At 46.5% G+C, this 18,271-nt stretch overlaps 1 protein-coding gene and 1 long non-coding RNA gene across 2 annotated transcripts; one reads left to right on the top strand and one right to left on the bottom strand.

Annotated features, from left to right (window-relative positions):
- The first annotated feature begins 1,650 nt into the window (after nucleotides 1-1,650).
- LOC114437280 (uncharacterized) lies at nucleotides 1,651-10,393 on the top strand. The gene is made up of 3 exons (XR_003670897.1): nucleotides 1,651-1,663; nucleotides 1,909-2,203; nucleotides 9,892-10,393. It is a non-coding gene; the product is annotated as an uncharacterized LOC114437280 (long non-coding RNA).
- Nucleotides 2,197-17,741, bottom strand: LOC114437273 (axin-2-like). The gene is made up of 11 exons (XM_028407878.1): nucleotides 17,541-17,741; nucleotides 15,709-16,674; nucleotides 13,427-13,567; nucleotides 10,736-10,838; nucleotides 8,877-9,017; nucleotides 7,939-8,360; nucleotides 7,705-7,854; nucleotides 7,396-7,623; nucleotides 7,189-7,293; nucleotides 6,118-6,243; nucleotides 2,197-3,436 (listed from the first exon to the last, which is right to left on the bottom strand). Exons 2-11 carry the CDS (start codon nucleotides 16,560-16,562, stop codon nucleotides 3,310-3,312), a joined length of 2,397 nt encoding a protein of 798 aa, XP_028263679.1. The 5' UTR covers nucleotides 16,563-16,674; nucleotides 17,541-17,741; the 3' UTR covers nucleotides 2,197-3,309.
- Nucleotides 17,742-18,271: the final 530 nt, after the last annotated feature.

Raw genomic sequence — 18,271 nt, 5'->3', positions numbered from 1 at the left:
AAATCATCCAGGAATTCAGTCACAGCCAACAAGGTGGAGGTGGAGGTGGTGGTGGAGGTTTAAGCCTCCCACACAGACTCTTCAGAAACCTGAGCTGTGAGCCTGTGATAGAAACACTGTAGAAACGTTTCCAGAGGACTCCTGTACAGTCTGATGCATCGTAGACTCTGAGGTTACTTAAGTCTGCCGCTCATCAGTGGTTTCAGGAAAAGAGCTTTAAAGTGATCCTGATCTGAGCTGAACACACTGTTGGCTCCTTATTTAGCCTCAACATGTTGCTTTCTTCTTTATCAGTTGCCCGTTATAATAATATGCTTCTTATTGTGTTGACCATTTTTGTCAGTTTGCATGACGTCACAGTACGACACACTCTCAGGTGTTTACATGCACATCACTTCACTTCAGGACATCCGTGTGCAAAAGGTCACAAACACTCTGTGATGCACAACAACATGCTTCATCCATGGTCCTCACAGAGGAAACACTACACACACTCAGCTTCTCACTTATTTCTCATGTTGCACAAAGCTGATGTCACAGATTTATGAAAAGGGTTAATCAGCTTCAGGTGAGCACGGCCACCAATCAGCAGTTAATCTGCACTGCAGCACAGTGAGCAGGTGATGAGCGTCATATTTACCTGCTGTGACCTCCGTACAGTCCACTCTGAGATTTGGGTTTGACATCAACAATAAGACAGTTTGTCACTTTGCAGGCTTCCTTTGAAACTTCTACAAGGCAACAGGAAGTGGAGCAAACACTTCCTGCTAACCTGCCAATCAGGAGAGAGAGTCAAGGAGGGACAAATCTTAAAGGGCCGGCAGCCTATAGTACCTGTCTGGTTATAAAGGAAGTGAGTCCTTAGATGTGTTCAATGATACAAAATGTGACCAAAAGTAAACGGACACCATGTGTGGTCTGTTTCAGTCAGTCTGAAGCTGATGATCGCTTGCATGATTGATCAGTTTTCTGACATTTTATGGACACATCAGTGGAAAATGTGCATCCAATGACTGATAGCTGCAGCTTCAGAGCATAGAATGAGGATTGAGATTATAACTTTGTGTTTGTCTGCACAAAAAAGCTCAAAGAAATCATTATCCCTGTTTCCCTGTTCCGACCTTAGCTCGCCACACATCTGGCCTCATCACCCTTCATCAGATTTTTACAAATGCTTGACTGAAAGGAAGCAGGTGGACACAGACAGTGGATGGGTGTCCTCACACCTGGACATGGACATCTTGTCCATGTGTCCCAGTAAGTGGACTCAGTAACATCATGACAGAAAACTGCAGACACACCAGCTTTCATTTGAAAAATATAAAACTTTAATAAAGGCTACATCTCTCAATAATTACAATAATTATAGGTCCATGTAAATCTTTAAATGAAACTCTTTATATAATGTATAATTTACAGTTTAGATAGAATGAACCAAAACAAAATAAAAAGGCTGTGGTGTAAAAACAAAACAAACAAAAAAACAACATGATTACAGGATATTATTAAAAGCATAAAAATATCTTTTCAACATAAAACCCTTCTGAAAACCAAGGGATATATATTAAAACCCTGAAACAGGGTAGCACATGGTATGGCATCCATGTAGGCACAGGTGCTGTACTCATAAAACACCAGCGATCGTGTGTTTCTGTGTGTGTGTGTGTGTGTGCATCACATGTGTCGGTATCCATACTTCAAAATGCATAATTACAATGTATACAGGAGCTTTGCTATGTACGCTGTTGCAACAACATTCAAAAAGATACTGGAGCCATAATTCATCACTTCTGTTGTTGTTGTTGTTGTTGTTGGTGTTGTTGGTGACCCAAACGGATTCTTGTTAGCACAAGTTATTTTGGTGTGCGTAAACACTGCCATTATTAGATGGTACAACTTGTGCTGCAGGTCTCCTCTGTTTGTGTGTGTGTGTGTGTGTTCCCCTTCCCTCCCCTCCCATCCCTGTGCAATGCCTGGTTTACAAACAAAGGCACAACAAAAAAGATTGAGCTCTGTTACCGGACCGAGAGAGAGAAACAAAAAGAAGAAGAAGAGAGGGGAGGAGGAGGAGCAGAAATGCTAGTGTGACGAACGTTTCAAACTTATCAGCAGCATATAAGACTGGAATCCAACGTTAGAGCGGTGGAAGGGGAGCGGCCTCGGACAGAAACCACCGCGAGGGCTGGCGACAACACTAGACAAGGTTTGGCCTGACTCTGGGCATCATTTTTGGGCCTGATTTCACCCTCATCACCGGGGCCAGTTTGTAGCTTGTCAAAACCAAATGTGTGGTGTCGATACAAGCAGCATGTTGCATATTTTTACAGCTGACAAACATGGCGTCAAGCAACACATCCAGAGTCAGATGGGAGTGCAGAATTAAAATGCAATAAGGCCAAAAAGTAAAAGTGTGGCTGTAACAGGTGGGTGGACATGCTAATGCTAACAACGTAGCAACAAATTTTAGCATCGACCGAGAAATCAACATTTGTTTGCAGCTCTGGATGTGAAGCGTCGGACAGTGGATCGTCCTCCATGTTTGTTCTTCTGATATGACCATCGTCTAGTGTGCAACCAGCCTAAGTCTGGGTCAGACGTGGCTAGAAGGCTATGGGAGGTGCTAGGCTAGCGTCATGTCCTCTTGTGTAACATTTTTTAGATTTAAAAAAAACAAAAACAAAAACAATATCACCACAGTATTCTCCCAACAATCAAAGCAGCTTGCCCATTGGCTGGAAATAAGGAGGGAGGGGGGACACGGGTTTAAGAAGGGAGAGAAAGGGGTTTCAATAAATACTTAATAAAAACTTTCAACTCAAAATGCATCTATATATATAATACATGTATATATACATATATGCATGTATGTATATGCACACGTACGGACGTTTTCTGTCGGAGTGTAATGTTAAGAGCAGGTCGGTGGTGCTGCCTGTCTTCAGCGCCCGCCAGTCCGTCGCACCGCCACCATCACAACAGTCATCTTCAGTGGTTATATTCAAGAAGAGCCCAAGCTCATCATCCTCATCCTCATCAAGTCTCTTGTGTCATTCCCTTGTGTTTCTAAGGCTGATTGGTTGAGAAAGTCAGGGAGGGGCAGCACCTCCTCTGAGTTCGGCATACTTCATTGGCTCGTCTTCCTTCAGTCGCTCCTCTTGTGCTGGATATATTAACTCTGTTTAGCTTAATATTAAGAAATACAAAACAAAACAAAACAAAACAAAAAAAAGTAGTTTTTTCTTGTAAATTACAGAGTCTGTTGCTCAAGTTTAGCTTTTGGTTGGTGTGGGGAAACAACAAAAGTGGCCTTTAGTCCATCCTCTCCACCTTGCCCAGGACTTTGCCCTCATACATGGGCAACACAGTGGCATCCTCCCACACCTCCTCAAACACGGCGCCGCATTCAAACTCATCGCTTGCCTTCTTGAAGTAGTACCTGAGGAGGAGAGAGGAAAAAAAAAGACAAAAGAGAGGTTTGTGATTAGAAAACGTCAAGCGTAGGTGAGGAACAGAAACCCAAGCTGACAGGACGGCAGCAGGAGTGCAGCTGATACACATCATCGTCGTTTTGAAAAGGGCTTTGAGGCACCTACACGACTAAATACATATACACGCTTGTGCACAGCTCCCTTTAGTCCAAATCAAACACACAGACTCTGAGAGCCAGAAATGGATCCTGCTCAAAACAACTTAGTCATAGCCTTCAATGACATCCCAGCGCACTTCAAAGGTGGAGGCTGACTCCACATCACACCGCTGCACAAACAGAGCTGAACTCTCAGTTTAAACACCCCCTGTGATAATTCAAGCTGCTAGAGAACAGCCTGTGTGTGTGTGTGTGTGTGTGTGTGTGTGTGTGTGTGTGTGTGTGTGTGTGTGTGTGTGTTCATCCATGTGTGCTCCTCATCCACTTGTTCATCTCGACTGCTGACCATTCTGCAGATGCTTATCTGTCCTCCAAAGGCCTTATTAAAGTTGAAGGGTTAATCAGAGGCTGTTTTAAGGCCCTCCCCTTGTCTCTGTCTCCGTCCCTCTCTCTGTCTGTCCCTCTCTCTCTCTCCCTCTGTGTCTCCATGGCTTCTAATTGGGCTGGCTGTCAAATGAAGGGCCTTTCTGTCACACAGGTTGACATTTCAGGTGCCTGAGAGTCTGCAAGACCACACTCCGCTGCCTGCACATGAACTCACAAGCTTTCACACACTCACTGTGTCACACACACACTCACTGTGTCACACACACACACACACACTCACTGTGTCACACACACACACACACACTCACTGTGTCACACACACACACACACACTCACTGTGTCACTCACACACACACACACACACACACACACACACACACACACACACACACACACACACACACACACACACACACACACACACACACACACACACACACACACACACACACACACACACACACACACACACACACACACACACACACACACACACACACACACACACACACACACACACACTTCAGGCAGCTTTCCGATCACCAGCAGAGAACAGAGGGTGGGAAAAAAAGAAGGGAACAGGAAGGGAAGAAAGCGGAGAGGAGGCCTTCCCTGGCTCCGTGAGCGGGTGTGATAGGTTGGATGTGGGCCCGAGTCTGAAGGGGTTTTTACCCCAGGAAGGAGAAGGAGGAGGTGGGTTGGGGGGTGGCGACAGTCTCCTGGAGGTCATGGGTCATCTAGCTAGCCCACTCTTCTTCTTCTCTCAAGCAGAGATAACTCCCAGGGTTAGCCTGGTCCCAGCGACTGTGAAGTCTCCTGGAGCTCCTAATGATTTCTCCTCTCTACTTTAAACCCAGCAAAAGATCAGCGGGAGGGGATTTAATGATAAGCTTTGTAATGGAAAAATGCCTCATTTTGCCCATGTGTGCCTGCGTTCAGAATATAAAAAGGAAAGCAAGGAGGGGGAAAGGCTCAGTGTTTTATGAGCTCAGCGTAGAGTCATTCAAACAACACATGTACACAAGGGTGTACAAAAAAAGCCTTATTTTCCATGTTGATTGTAATTGCACACAAATGAAGGTTTTTGCTTTATCACAGCTGCAGAACTTTCTTTAATGATGTGGTGTTTCAGCAAACTTTCCCTCTGCGGGGCATGGTTTCGCCTTTTTTTATTTCCATTTCCGACTAAACAAATGCATCACAGCAGAAAAAAACGCCACATTTTTTTCTGACAAAATAGTTCAAAGTCATCACTTTGTTTTGAGACAGAAAAAGACAGAAGGAGTCTTTCCATTGGAACATGTTTTATGTGGCAGGGTTTTTCTCTCTTCGCAACATCTGGCACCAATATCATCTCTGGCAGAGCCGCGGCATACTGTTCTCCGCTGTACCGCTGCCATGTCCAAATTAACCAACTCCACACATTCTGCTGCCATTGAAGCCAGACGCTTCATCCCACACCCCCACCCCCCCTTTTCTGTTGCTCGCTGAAGAGTTATGGGATAAGCAAGGGTGCAGTGACTTGTTTGCAGACCTTTGTCTTCTTCTTTCTTTCTTCCTCTCCTCTGCCTAACACGCAGATGTGGCAGAACCCTGATGTTGATGTCATGGCCGTGCGGCCCCCAGATGGGGGGCGGTTATTCGACAAAGCAAGGCTACACTTTTATGATTTATCACCTTTCTCCATAAATGATATTCTAAGTTTGCTAACAAGTCTTGATTGTGTCCCATGAAGGAGGTATTTTTTTGCAGAACAGAAAAAGCTGCTTGCAGCATTTGATTTTAATGCCTGATGCAATAGTGTGGAGGAGGAATTTGAAGGCCTTGCAATGGTCTTTGTGCACAAAATAAAATGGCTCAGGCTTCAAAGCCATATTTATTAAGGCTGCCTTAGCATGGAAATCAGTACCAGATGTGAGAAAAAATTCGCTCCAGAACCCCCCCCCCCCTCCTCTTCCTCTTTCTCCTCCTCCTCCTCCTCTCCCCTCTCGCTCCCTCTCTTTAAGCTCTGAATACAGTGGATCTGTCTGGTTTCTTTTCAACTAGTAGTCTCCAGTATTTCACACAAACACACAGCAGCACCACACACAGATAACTACCCCCATCCAAACATGTTTAAATAAATATTCACTCGTCATTCTTACCGGTAGTTGCCTTTCTTGCTGAGCTGTTCCTTAAAGTGGCCCAAGGTGAGGCAGTGGGTCTTCATCATGCTGCGATAAGGGATTTCCTCGCCACAGAAGAAGTAAGTGACCACCAGCTCCTTAGACCTGAAAAACATGAAGAAGAAGAATTTTAATCCTCAGAAACCCAAAAAAAAGAAAAACAATTTTACTCTTTAAGTCATATTTCATCAAAATCACTTTATTTTTACATGTTTGAATAAAAAATAGTGATAAAAGAAACACTTTGCACAAAAAAGGTTCTGTAGAAAACAAAGAATTCTGCCCTCCACAGCACAGGAAGGCGGCCAGGACTGGCTCACATGTGACCAGCAGCCACATGACAAACAGAGTTTGTAGCAGATGTGCAGACAGAGTATAGAGTTGTAAAAATACAATAAGTTAAATTGGTATAACTACCTGTGGGCATACATAGATTTATACAAATTTAAGAAATGTATCTTTTTTTATGGCTCTTTTTACTGCACAAAGACATGTCTGAGTTGTCTCTACTCGTGGCCATGATTGTGCCGTTTCCAAAAAGGTGCAGGACTTGATACTGCAGTGAACAATAAGGCCATACTGACAAAAAAAATGAGAGCCATACCCCCAAATGAATTGTGTTATAGAGGGTTAAGTGGCTGCACTTTTGGGGTGAGTTATCTGAGTAAAACTAAAAGTAGCATCCAACAACAAACGTATGATGGGGGCCGATCGTTCCGAATAACCAGGGGCGACTTCACATCTCTGTTTGGTTCCAGTGGTGAGCGTGTGTGTTGGGAGACGGGTGGGAAGTAAGGACTCAGTATTAAAGCATGTTTAATCTTAAATGATTAAAAAAGTGAGAGGAGTTCAAAGACATTGGTATGCTGACTCACAACATCTCTTTGAAGGGAAGAGCGAGAAAATCTGGGAGAAGAGGGCAAAAAAAAAAAAAAAAAAAAAAAAGCTGGGAGAGCGAGGGAAAGCTCAAAAAAAGCATCTCGGAGAAGAAGGATGTTTGGAAAACTAGAAAGTAAAAGTGATAAAAACAAGGAAGAAGAAAATCCGTACTCGTCTGCTCCGAGTCCAGAACTGGGTAGAGAGTTCCCTCCAGCGGGAAAGGCAGCTGCTGGATGGCTCCTGTCTCTCTGAAGGCTGTTGGCTGCTGTTGAATGCCTGTAAAAAAAAAAAAAAAAAAAAAAATCAATGAATAATCAGTCCGCATATTGTGGAAACTTATCAATACATTTGGATTCATGTGTAAAACTGGATACACACCTTTGTTTTGGCGGCTTGGATACCTCCTCTAGTCTGCGGCAGGCCTCTTCCAGCTGTGCCAGCGTGTTGGGTGGGGGAAGGGGCGGCATGGCCGGGTCCTGGATGAAAGGGTGGCCTGGGTGATGGCCGCGGAGGTGAGCCCCATTGCCAATGCCGCCTCCACCCCAAGAGGTCCGTGCAGACAGGGTCTTCGAGTCGAGTGGGCTGGACTTCTTTAGGCCTTGAGTGCTGTTAAGATTAAAACAGACCGATGAGCTGGGAACTGAGTTCTGTCTGTGGATGTTGTGGATGTCCATGTGGGACTCTTACCTGTGTGGCTTGTGCTTGCCCTGCCTCTCGCTCTCTAGGATCCACTGCCAAACATTCTGAGAGCGGTCGGTGGCGACGAGGGGAAGGCGCGGTGAAGACACGCCCTCATCAGAGGCCTTGATTGGCCGCCTGGACAAAGTGCCGCAGCGACTGGAGGAAGGTGGAGAAGCCAGTTAGGACCAGAGACAGTGGAAGGGTGAAGACACGAGACAAAAAGGCAGAGCTGAGACTCACGCAGGTGTGAAGTCGGAATAATTGGCGCCCCCTTGAGGGCAGAGGCACTGCACGCGCTGAGCCGCCTCGGCCTCGATCTGCTCCTTGGTCTTTGGCCCAGCGTGGTGATGGTGGATGTAGTGGTGGTGGATGTGCTTTGTGGACTGCCTGCCCGTCATCAGAACCTTGGAGGCCCCGGGATAAGCACCAAAGAAAGGCCCATGGCCAGAGGTCACCAGGGCGCCCGTCCTGTCAGGGGAGCGTGAGCGCGGCGAGTGACGGACCACGCCCGGAGACTGACAGCCAGGTGTCTTCAGGACACGCGATAGGTGCTCGTCGAGAATCGCCTGGGGGTCTTCCTCACACTGGCTGCCCGCTGGGAGCAGAGGGTGGTGGAGGGTAGTGCTGCCAGTGAGGTCATTGCTGTCCTCCCTTTCCTCCTCCTGGACGGGCAGAAGAATTTTTATTCAAAAACTGAAAGCAACCTCATGTCACATGTGGGGAAAGCAGCCAGCAAAGACGTTTCTGTCTCAGCTTACACCAACTTATATCTATCATCCTCTGAAGTCAGCGAAAGCAAATGCCTGGATAACTTGATTTGAGTTTCCTTTTTGCTGCACTGTTATCTTCGCTAACAGGCTTTGGGTGCACTTCATCTATAATGCAGAGTGTGCCTGTGCTTCACAAAGAGACTGGCACTACACATATTCAGCAAACGTGCCACTGGAGAGTAACTAAGTGCTAACTATTTGAAGGAACTTCAAGTGTGTCTAGAAACACAAAGTTTGAAAGTTCCTGCAGATAAAATAGAGGAGGACAGAGAGGGAAGAGAAGAAGAAGAAGCCAAACCAAGACAAGACTTCTAAATCCCTTGGTCGTAGCCGGTTCTTCGACATGCTACTTTGTAATACAGAAGCTGGAAGTAGCAGCGATGGGTGAGCGTCAGAGGTTCAACATACCTCCTGGATCTGCTGCAGCCTCTCCTCCAGTGAGCTCATCGTGTCCTGCTCTCGCTTCAGCTTCTCCAGCCGGGCGATGAGCTGGGCAGCGAAGGCCGACGGCTCGACGGGGGTCATCTCCTTAGGCAGCCGGTGTGTCCTCTGCAGGGGTAAACAACACAGGGAGAGAGATGGACACTTTAATGTGTGTAGCTGCTTAGTGTTTCTGACGGATGCAATATGGTGCATTAATCCACTGCCCTTGCCCTAATCCTATCTTGTTCCAAAAAAGACTGCTACTATTCCAAAAGTCCTAATCCACATGCCCTTGCCCTCGAGCTAACCTGGACCTTCTCCGCCGCCCATCCCCTCCCTAGATCCTCTCATGCCCAGTGCCCTTGGCAGTGCCAGGCTGCTGGGTGAAGGGGGGGTATAGAGAAATGGGTAGCAATGGCGGGGTAGCAGTTGGTCTCGCTCGGAGGGGAGGCCCCCTGCCTGCACCCTCTGTAGCCCGACCAAGCCATCAGCTAGGCAGCCTCTGAAGTCAGCACACTTCAAAGGGCCCTTGTCAAACATCAAACGCACACTAGGGGTGGGAGGGACACGCAGCTTTAAATCTCCGAATAAAAGCCAGATATCGACAGAGAGTAAGAAGAGGAGAGGGGAAGGAAAGAGAGAGAGAGAGAGGGGGACAAAATTAACAGCATGAAAAGAGGGAGAGGATTGAGATGTGCATTCGTGAAGTGGCAATGGTGGCACAGTGAGAGAGTGAGGCAGAGGGGGAGGAGGAGGGAAACGAGGGAGGGAGAGGATAGAGGAGTCAAATACTGGGAAGATCTGAGGGGAAGTAGTAATTTATTTCCCGGCTGCATGCAGGGCAGCTCAGAGGTACTCTAGTCACATTATCCTCCTTTTTCTTTAACTATATGCGCTGGCTTCTCCCTCTCTCCCTTTTCTTACTTTTTTTTTGTTATTTGGCACACTGGCTTTCTTGATTTTGACTCTTTTTTTTGTTGTTCCTCTCATCTCTTTGTAGACACGATGAAGGGAAGAAGAAGAAAGGCAAGCGGAGCTGCTGGCAAAGGAGCGCCAGCCCTGCACGGGGCCCCCGCTGCCTGGGGCTGGTGCATCATGGGAGACAGAGCCATCTCCAAATCAGGAGGGAGACATTAAAGGAGTGCAAGTGGGAAAGGAAAAAGAGAGAGAGAGAGAGAGACAGAGAGGAAGAGAGAAAAAGGAGGGAACACTGTCAAAAAGCATGCACACACACACACACACTTTCACATACCTGTGTCTGGATATGAAGACAAAAGAATTTCATATTTACTTATTTATTTATTTATTTTGCCTCCTAACCTGTGTCAATCTGTCCTGACCCAGTTCCTTAAAGCTTCTCACAACAGCAGGTCATAAAAGAACACACACTGTTTGACCCAAATACTGATGAGACCAGATACTGCTTATATGTTTTACTGTATACAGAACTCATTAGAGCCATAGGTGTCTTTAAAACATCTGACACCAGGAGGGTTTATGGCATGCAGACAACAAAAAGTTTATATTAACAGAAGCTACAGAGATGGGAGAGGAAAGGGGGAGGACGAGGAGGAAGAGGAGGGTGCATGAAACACCAACACAAGAAAAAAGAAGAAGAAGAAGAAGAAGTAATATGCAAATCCTGCCTTTCATTTACCCTGACTTTTATATGTGAAACGAGCAGGGGAAATGAAATATAGTATTCTGTCACAACACGAGCTGGGAAAATAAAGAAAGAAAGAAAAAATAAAGCACAACTCCTTGAGGGAATCAGGACCCAGTTGTCTGTCAGTGTGTGAAAGTTTCAAACAAAAAAAAAAAAAACAACAGGAAGTAGAACTTACAGGAAAGTGGGGTAGCGTGACCTGGCCATTGATTTTGACGCTGCGGTGTATCTCTCGTTGGAGCAGCTTCTTGGTGCCCAGCTTGTATGGAGGGATTCCATCTCTGCAAAAAAAAAAAAGGAAGAAGATTCAATAAAGATCCATCAAAAGGTAGCACTAGTCATCAGCCCATTGGGTGGAGGTTTTGATCATCATTCAGGTCGCGACACCTCCAACAAACACGTTGGCGCATTAGCACCATTAGCCTATGTTTGTGGAGAAAGGGCAGTTTATCATTGAAGTGACCGACACAACACCAACCCAGTGATCACCCACTGGGCACATTACTGCTAAATCAAAAGGCTGGGCAGGGGGAGGGAAGCACACAGAACAAAACACACCGAGACAATGGCAGAGATATGCTAAACAAGTCACTGTGGGCTTCAAAAGAAGAGCCCTGCCGATAAGATTACATCAGTCCCTGTCAACTCTGACAGCACACAAGAAAACCCCAGAAGAATTAGCGCTAACCTCAGTAGCAGACCAGCGCTGGCTAGCAAATGCTGTTCAAGAGCTTGCTGGCTTTATAGCTCTGACATATAAATATGAAAACAGAGATGTAGCTAGGAATACTCCCAAGTAGTCTCAGGACAATTAGGCATTTATTTTGGGAATCTCGTTCTCCGTTTTTTCCTCATTCTGTCTGCTAGCTTTTCCAGTCCGTTGCCACTTAAGCTGGGCCAATTATCTTGGCCGTTTTGGCTGCTCAGAAGTGTCTGACCTAGCCCAAACGCTACTTTTTCTGCTGCCTCTTTGAAATCTCACACTCATGCACATATGCACCCGCTGCCATCTTCGTTTGGCAAGCGCTCCGCTGTGAGCCTCTGATCTCAGCAACATCAAAAGGCTGGTTTGTAAGATAAGGTAATGTTTGAAGTTGGTGCAGCAGCATTCCCCAGCGTCCAAGTAAATCCATAAATAAGATATAAGCAAAAAGAGAAAAAAATCCCCCCTCTTCTTCTTCTTCTACACCCCCCCCCTTCTTCCCAAATCCTTCTCTTCTTGTTCTTTATCTGGGAAATGAGATTCAAATTTGCTGTGTGTCTTTTAAGCACTATAAAAGGACGTACTAATCAAATTGTTCCCTCGAATGAGAGAGAGAGAGAGAGCTCAGGGAAGATCTCTGTGTCAAAGACCTATTGAGAGAATATGACTTTGAGGACAACTGCTCCATTTTCTCATCATTTCTGTGTGACATTGGCGAGAAGATTCAGCCGAGCTGTTGATATATATATATATATCACCTGTGTGGCAGCTAGTTTCTTGTAAGAAAGAAAAAAAAATCAATGCTTCACAAACTGTACCCTTGAGATTACACGCCATCATCCCTGAAGGCGCAGGAAGAAACACAGGAAACTCTTCAAAAGTAAAAACTCAACAGCCCAGAGGAACTTGCTAACAAGAAGAACCCCAAACTTAACTGCAAAACAAAAGCTCACCAACTTCCCCTCGCATGTTTTTATCAATCCCCGCCCAGGCCAAAAAACAAAAACATGTGACGGTGGGGCGCTTTGTCCAGGTTGGGGAAGAGAAAACAGCCGTGGACTCTTTCATGGTTTCATGGGCCCTTTACTTTATGGGGATCTCCTATTCAGTTGTGCAAGTCATTTTCAAAGCAGCCAGCCACCCTCTTATCCCGCTAAGCTCCCCTCACCTAACAATAGGCTGAAAGCGATTCAGTTAAGCCCTTTATACTCCATGCACTTTATTTTCTCACTCCCTTGCACTTCGAGCCTCACCACTCCTGCTATTGGCTATTGGACGGGTGGAAGCTGTGGAGGTGATTTTTTTTTGTTTTGTTTTTTCTTCAGTGTCCTAGTCTGGCCAGAGGGGGGGGGGGTTCCTTATGTCTTGTCCCAAGGTCTAGAAATGAGTAACCCCTGTGAAAGCCTCGCAGACACATGATCTCAGCACGCCGCAGAGGCCAGTGGCAGGAAACCGACCCACCATGTGAGTAAGCCTTCTTTCATTTGGTGCCAACATTTTTCAATGAGTTTGTCTTGAGGCCCGAATGGCCATTTCCCTCCAACCTCCCCCCCCTCCTCTCTCTCCTCCAGCTCTTCAAAGGGAAAAAGCGATTAGATAATATGAAAAAAACAAGTCTGTTGTGGCAGAAGGGTGGGTGGGATGGATACATATCAACTTTGAGGAAAATGAGGCAACGCCCCCACCCACATCAAGACGTTCTCATTTTTCCTCTCTCTCTCTTTTCTCCAGCCTGTAACGCATCAGAATAAACTTCAAAAGGTCTTCAGACATAATGACTTTCCCAGAGTTATCTCCCTGGAGGCTACAGCAACAACTACACATTAATAGAATTACCTGGAGTCAATCATAGAGGATAATTAAAATACATTACAGGCCATTATTTCCAACCGTGAACTCCCTTGCCCCCCTCCCCAAAAAAAAAGAAAAGCTGAGTGTGTTGAAGTACAAGGCCAAATATTTTTCTTCACACCCCTTCGACTTTTTCCTGGAAAGGTGTTGACTGAAATCTGGTCCGTTTAGATATACAATGGAAATAATAAAAACTCGCAGGGCTCTGGCCGCGGTCAGCTGAATGGAAATGAGCCTTTTGAAGTTGCTGCTTTATCTCCAGAGCCAGCTGGGGGTGGGGGGTTTAAATGATGAAAACTGATCAAGCACACTTACACACTGCTGTCTGTCATCGACATGGAGTCATCTGTGGTGGCATCGCTGGAGATCTCGCTGTCATTGGCACTGGTGGCGGGGGCGAAAATGTAGCCGGAGTTGACAAAGTAAGGGCTGGCGGGGTCTCCTCTGCGGTGGGACCTGCGGGAAAAACGTTTAAACAATGTGATGTGAAGACATTTATTTCATCCCAACTGTTGTTTACATTAGAAAAGCTTGGAGTTGATGTGCAGATTTCTGTAATTAGAGCCACTTTAATGGGAGTTTGGAGCCTGAGGCATGCAAGTTTCTTTCTCTTTCTTTCATGTCCCTCCTCCCTAAAATGCAGGGATTGTGTATTAGGGGTTTCTTTCTCGTCTTCTTCTTCTTCTACTATCACTCCAGCCTTTTGTTTGTGTCAGACTGTGTGTTTTCTCCTCCACGTCTATCTCTTGCTATCATCCAGTCTGGGGCCCCCTTCTTTACCGACTCTTTCCTTTCTAAACTCTCTCTCTCTCTGTCTTTTTACTCTCTCCTGCTGTGTTGCATTCCTGTTCCAGTAGTGAAGGGGGTGGACAAGGAAGAGGGAGGGAAAAAGAGGAAGGGGGAACTTGAGCTTTAGAGAGGGAGTGAGAAAGAGAGAGAGAGAGAGAGAGAGAGGGAAAAGGGGGAAGGAGGGCCCCTTTCTTTATGAGAATGCCTTCTGCCGGGAGTGCTGAGGAGAACCCCAGCATGACTAAAGCCGTAGGCCCCAAGCACAAACCTGACCTTTGGAAGGTCCACGCAAAGAGTCAGGTATTTAGCACAGCTGGGCTCTCTGCACCCCCCTGCTCTCTTTCTCCATCCCTTTTCTTTCTTTCATGATCCCCCCCCTTCCTGTCTTTCCCCCTTCGCCTCCTCTTGTCTCACCCTGTCTCCCTCCAAAGCATGCTTGGATTTTTCTTTCAAAAAAAAAGTGGGGGGGGAGAGAGAGGAGAGAGATAAAAGTGCTGAAAAGAAAAAGAAAGGAAGGAAAACACTGATGGCAAAGTGGGATCGGTGGTTGAAGCTGCGGAACTGAGCTGAGGATGTTTTGTTGTTGTGTTTTTCTATCACTTTCTCAAAAAGAAGGAGAAAAAAAAAGAATCTGTGCAATGGCAAAATTAGTTCCACATGTTTGAGATGGAAATTGGTTGACCTAAAGAGATGGTGAGGGGGCAAAGGGGGGAGGGAGGGGGAGGAAAAGAGAGGGAGCGGGTGACGGAAGGGAGAAAGAGGGGGCTCTCTCTCTCTCTCTCCTTCTTTTCTTTCAGTGAAAAACAAGAATGCAGGAGATCACACCAGGAAAGCAGGATATGCCCACATGTCAACAAACCCTCTGCTTATTGGTTCCTAACTCAACATGGCCACTTCCAAGCAAATGAGCAACTGTGCTGTGATGTTATCCGACATCTGCTCCAAAAAAAAACAATCCTCCAGGGAGCTCTTAGATGGAGTTATTACACTTAATGAATTAAAAAAAAAAAAAAAAGCCACGCCGGGTGAATGTTTAGACAACTTGACAGGGATAGTATGGATTATCTATAAATTGTACTTGTTCTTACAAAAACTAAAAGACACTGTCAAACCTCTAAGTAATAATTGCATCCAGATGTGAGGACACAAAAAAATTTTAAGCAGCCTTTGATGCTGGCTCATGCATAAAATCCAGTTTTTGAAAATGTTCTTGGCCTGAAAAGACTTGGACAATGTGTGGGACGAGCTCTTAAGATAAAAGCCTGAATGCTTTCCACAAACAGTCCTCCTGCTTTCATCTCTGACCAGCAAACAATATCTGCGCTTGGCATAAGACTGACTGCACGAGTTCTTTTAGCATTTCTCTGGATTAAAGGAGATTCTGTGACAACAATAACTCTGTGGGCTTAGTGTGAGCAGAATGAGAGGCACAACTTTACAATAACATTGCAAGCGTTTCATGTAGCTGTAACAGTCGTGAGGCTTGGTGTCTGACTTCATTCCTGAACCGGAGGAAGGGTTTCAAAGCACAGGAAACTTGAGCAAGCCAGCAGAGGGCTGCCTGCAAGACACCATTTACTTAAAAGGAAGGCTCAGATGCATTGATGTTTTGTACCCACCCCGCCCCTCCAACCCCTCTAACTGCAAGGCAGGAGGGCACAAATATACAGGCATGTTCCTCTGAGACCCTTTGATCAAGTGTCTTTACCGCTCTCTCTGAGGCATTTGTGGAAAAAGAAGCCCGCCACACTCAGAGTAGTTTAACTTAATGATCTAAGGTCTATAAATCAACAGGACGAGCATCTTACCTGCAAGTGTTCTCCAGCACTTCAGCTGCTGTCCGGATGGTAGCAGTAGCCCTCAGGTTTTTCGCTGACAGTCCAATCACAGACCCTAACGTTTTTGCCTTCAGGTCATTACAACTCCACTCCTCTTCCTCCATGAGAGGAGGAAGGTATCCGCACATCAGCTTGAGGCTGCCGAGTCCGCCGTGGTTCATGTACGCAGCGTTCTCGCAGCCGGTGCGCACGTATTCGAGGTATATGTCAGAGGTCAGAAACATCTGGTACGCGTTCTCTTCCATGTTGGACTGAATTTCCATCTGTGCCTGGTCAAACATGGCAGAGTCTATTTGCTGTTTCTTAATACTATCCCTTATGAAGGTCTTGGTGGCCGGTTTCAGCTGCTTGGAGACAATGCTGTTGTTCTCGATGTACCGCTTGAAAATAACTTTGGCAACTCGCAACGTTTTGGTATCCTTTAAGTCCATTTGCCTGAAACCGTTACAGGCGAACCAAAAGTCCAAAGTGTCCACGCAGTTCTCCCGCTCCAAGAAGGTCTTGAAGAGGTGAGCACCGTCTTGATCGCCCAGGAGAAAATGAAGTGACTTTGTCCACCGAACTAAGGGCGAGTCCGGGGACGCGCTGCCCTCTGGCTCCCCGAGTCCATCCTCGTTCCTCCGCGGTGTGGAGCCGGGAGGCGCGGCGGAGGCGGCGGCGGCGGCGGCAGCGGCGGGGGTATCTTTAACCTTGCTCTGGGCTCTCATTTTGGCAGATCTGCTTGGGTTGTAGCATGACGCCTCTCCCTCCTCCCCCGGTACCGGAGGACGAGGAGCATCTTCTCGGAAGCTACTGCTGATGTGCTCCGTAAGCGCCCTGCTCATGGCTCCAGCTCTGGTTGCCGTGTGAGAGTGCCGTCGTGCCTCCACTGAGCTCCAGTCCTAATCCTCCTCACTCTCTAAAAGCAGCGGGGGAGCTTCTCAGCTCCTCTTCACTCTGAAACACACAAAGTATTGATCTAATCAAAGCCAGATCCTGCTGAACTTCAAAGAAAGACATCAAGTAAACAGTCCCTTTCAAAACCCCTCGCCGGGTTCACAGAGAAAGGAAATATGAAAGGCTTTTTTTTTCGTTTCATTTATCTATTTATAATCTAAATGAGAGATCAACTGCAGCCTACATTCTCAACGTGCATTGATCTGCCACATCAAAACACATTTTACAAGAATAATCATCGCGCACACGCCTCACTCTTCACCAAACCGGATTCTCACAACTGTGGCTTACACGTGTTTTCCTAACGAGTCCATGTCACAGGCTTCAACTCCAATTAATTCCCAATCTGTTTCGGACGACCGTACCGTACCCCTGTCTGCATCTCTCTCTCTCTCTCTCACACACACACACACACACTTCCACTCGGAGCCCACACTTGTCCTCACCATCCCAGAAATGTTACAGACGAGCAGCAGCATCTGATCTGCACCACAATGACCTTAAACGTTGTGCGTAAAAAGCCCCCGCGGGAGAAACCGATCGCTCATGCGTAAAATGTAAGCGATCAATCGGCCTTAATATCTACCGGAGAAGCTTATTACAGCGCATTATTCAAGCCACGGCACCGGCAACGTGTGTGAACTGCAAACACCAGACAAATACTGTGGAGTAGCTAGAAGAAGAAGCGATGCCGGAGCGATGTTAAGCGGAGCCGCAGCAGCACCACAAAGTAAAAAGCGGCTACACAACGACACAAAAAGCGTCTGACTGGCCGTTACAAGTCACGACTAACGTGCACAGAAACACTGCGAATCCGATGGATGGATGGATGCACACTGGATATACATGCGTAAAAAGCAACGTACCATCGCAAAGCAGATCCAGCGCGTAAAACCCGTTTAAAAAAAGTTCCGAATTATTACTCCATGTTCCGTGTGAAAGCAGTCCAACAACAAACGGTAAATCCAACACACACACACACAAATAATGATGATGAGGGAGACTCTTCACAGCTCTGCGCCGTGCCACATGTGTCCTGTGCGCGCTGTAGTCTCATGTACCCTGTCCCATTCAACAACTGACCTCGGAGTAGGCAGGCTCAGTCCCTATGTAGATCAACTGGGGGTGTCAAAATCTGGAGGAGGACGAAAAAGGAGGGGAGGGGGGATCCGACTGAAGAATACATCCCACTTTTTTCCCAACGAGAAGACGCACCAACCTACAAATATTTTTTTCCACACTCTCTCTCTCTCTCTCTCTCACACACACACACACACATAAGCTTCTTATCTATCTCACCGTATTTTCTCGCCCACAAACAAGAAACATAGCCTGCATTTCTCAACTTCAAAGCTCAGCAGCAGCACATCAAAGCGGCCAAGAGAGGGGGCCTGTGGAACAGCTTTCCGACAACTTACCATCCGTGTACCCGAGTAGCCTCCGTGATTAGCAAAAAAAGTAAAGTAGTCCAACAACAGGCTGCGCGTACAACAACCCGCCCCGCACCACCACCACCACCACCACCAATACCACCACAAATTTAAAGCGAATCAAAAAGAAAGAAGAAGAAGAGGAAGAAGAGGCTTCTTCTCCTCCT

The sequence above is a fragment of the Parambassis ranga genome, chromosome 1, assembly GCF_900634625.1.
Source record: "Parambassis ranga chromosome 1, fParRan2.1, whole genome shotgun sequence".
NCBI classification, from domain to species: Eukaryota; Metazoa; Chordata; class Actinopteri; family Ambassidae; genus Parambassis; species Parambassis ranga.
This window is presented reverse-complemented; position numbering and strand designations above follow the sequence as displayed.

Excerpts from the sequence above, each read along its gene's own strand:
- LOC114437273 (XM_028407878.1), bottom strand. The coding sequence starts at position 16,562 with ATGAGCAGGGCGCTTACGGAGCACATCAGCAGTAGCTTCCGAGAAGAT. Across the intron at positions 13,568-15,708 it reads GTGCTGGAGAACACTTGCAG|GTCCCACCGCAGAGGAGACC; the intron begins GTAAGATGCTCG and ends TTTTTCCCGCAG. Across the intron at positions 7,294-7,395 it reads TCCAAGCCGCCAAAACAAAG|GCATTCAACAGCAGCCAACA; the intron begins GTGTGTATCCAG and ends TTTTTTTTACAG.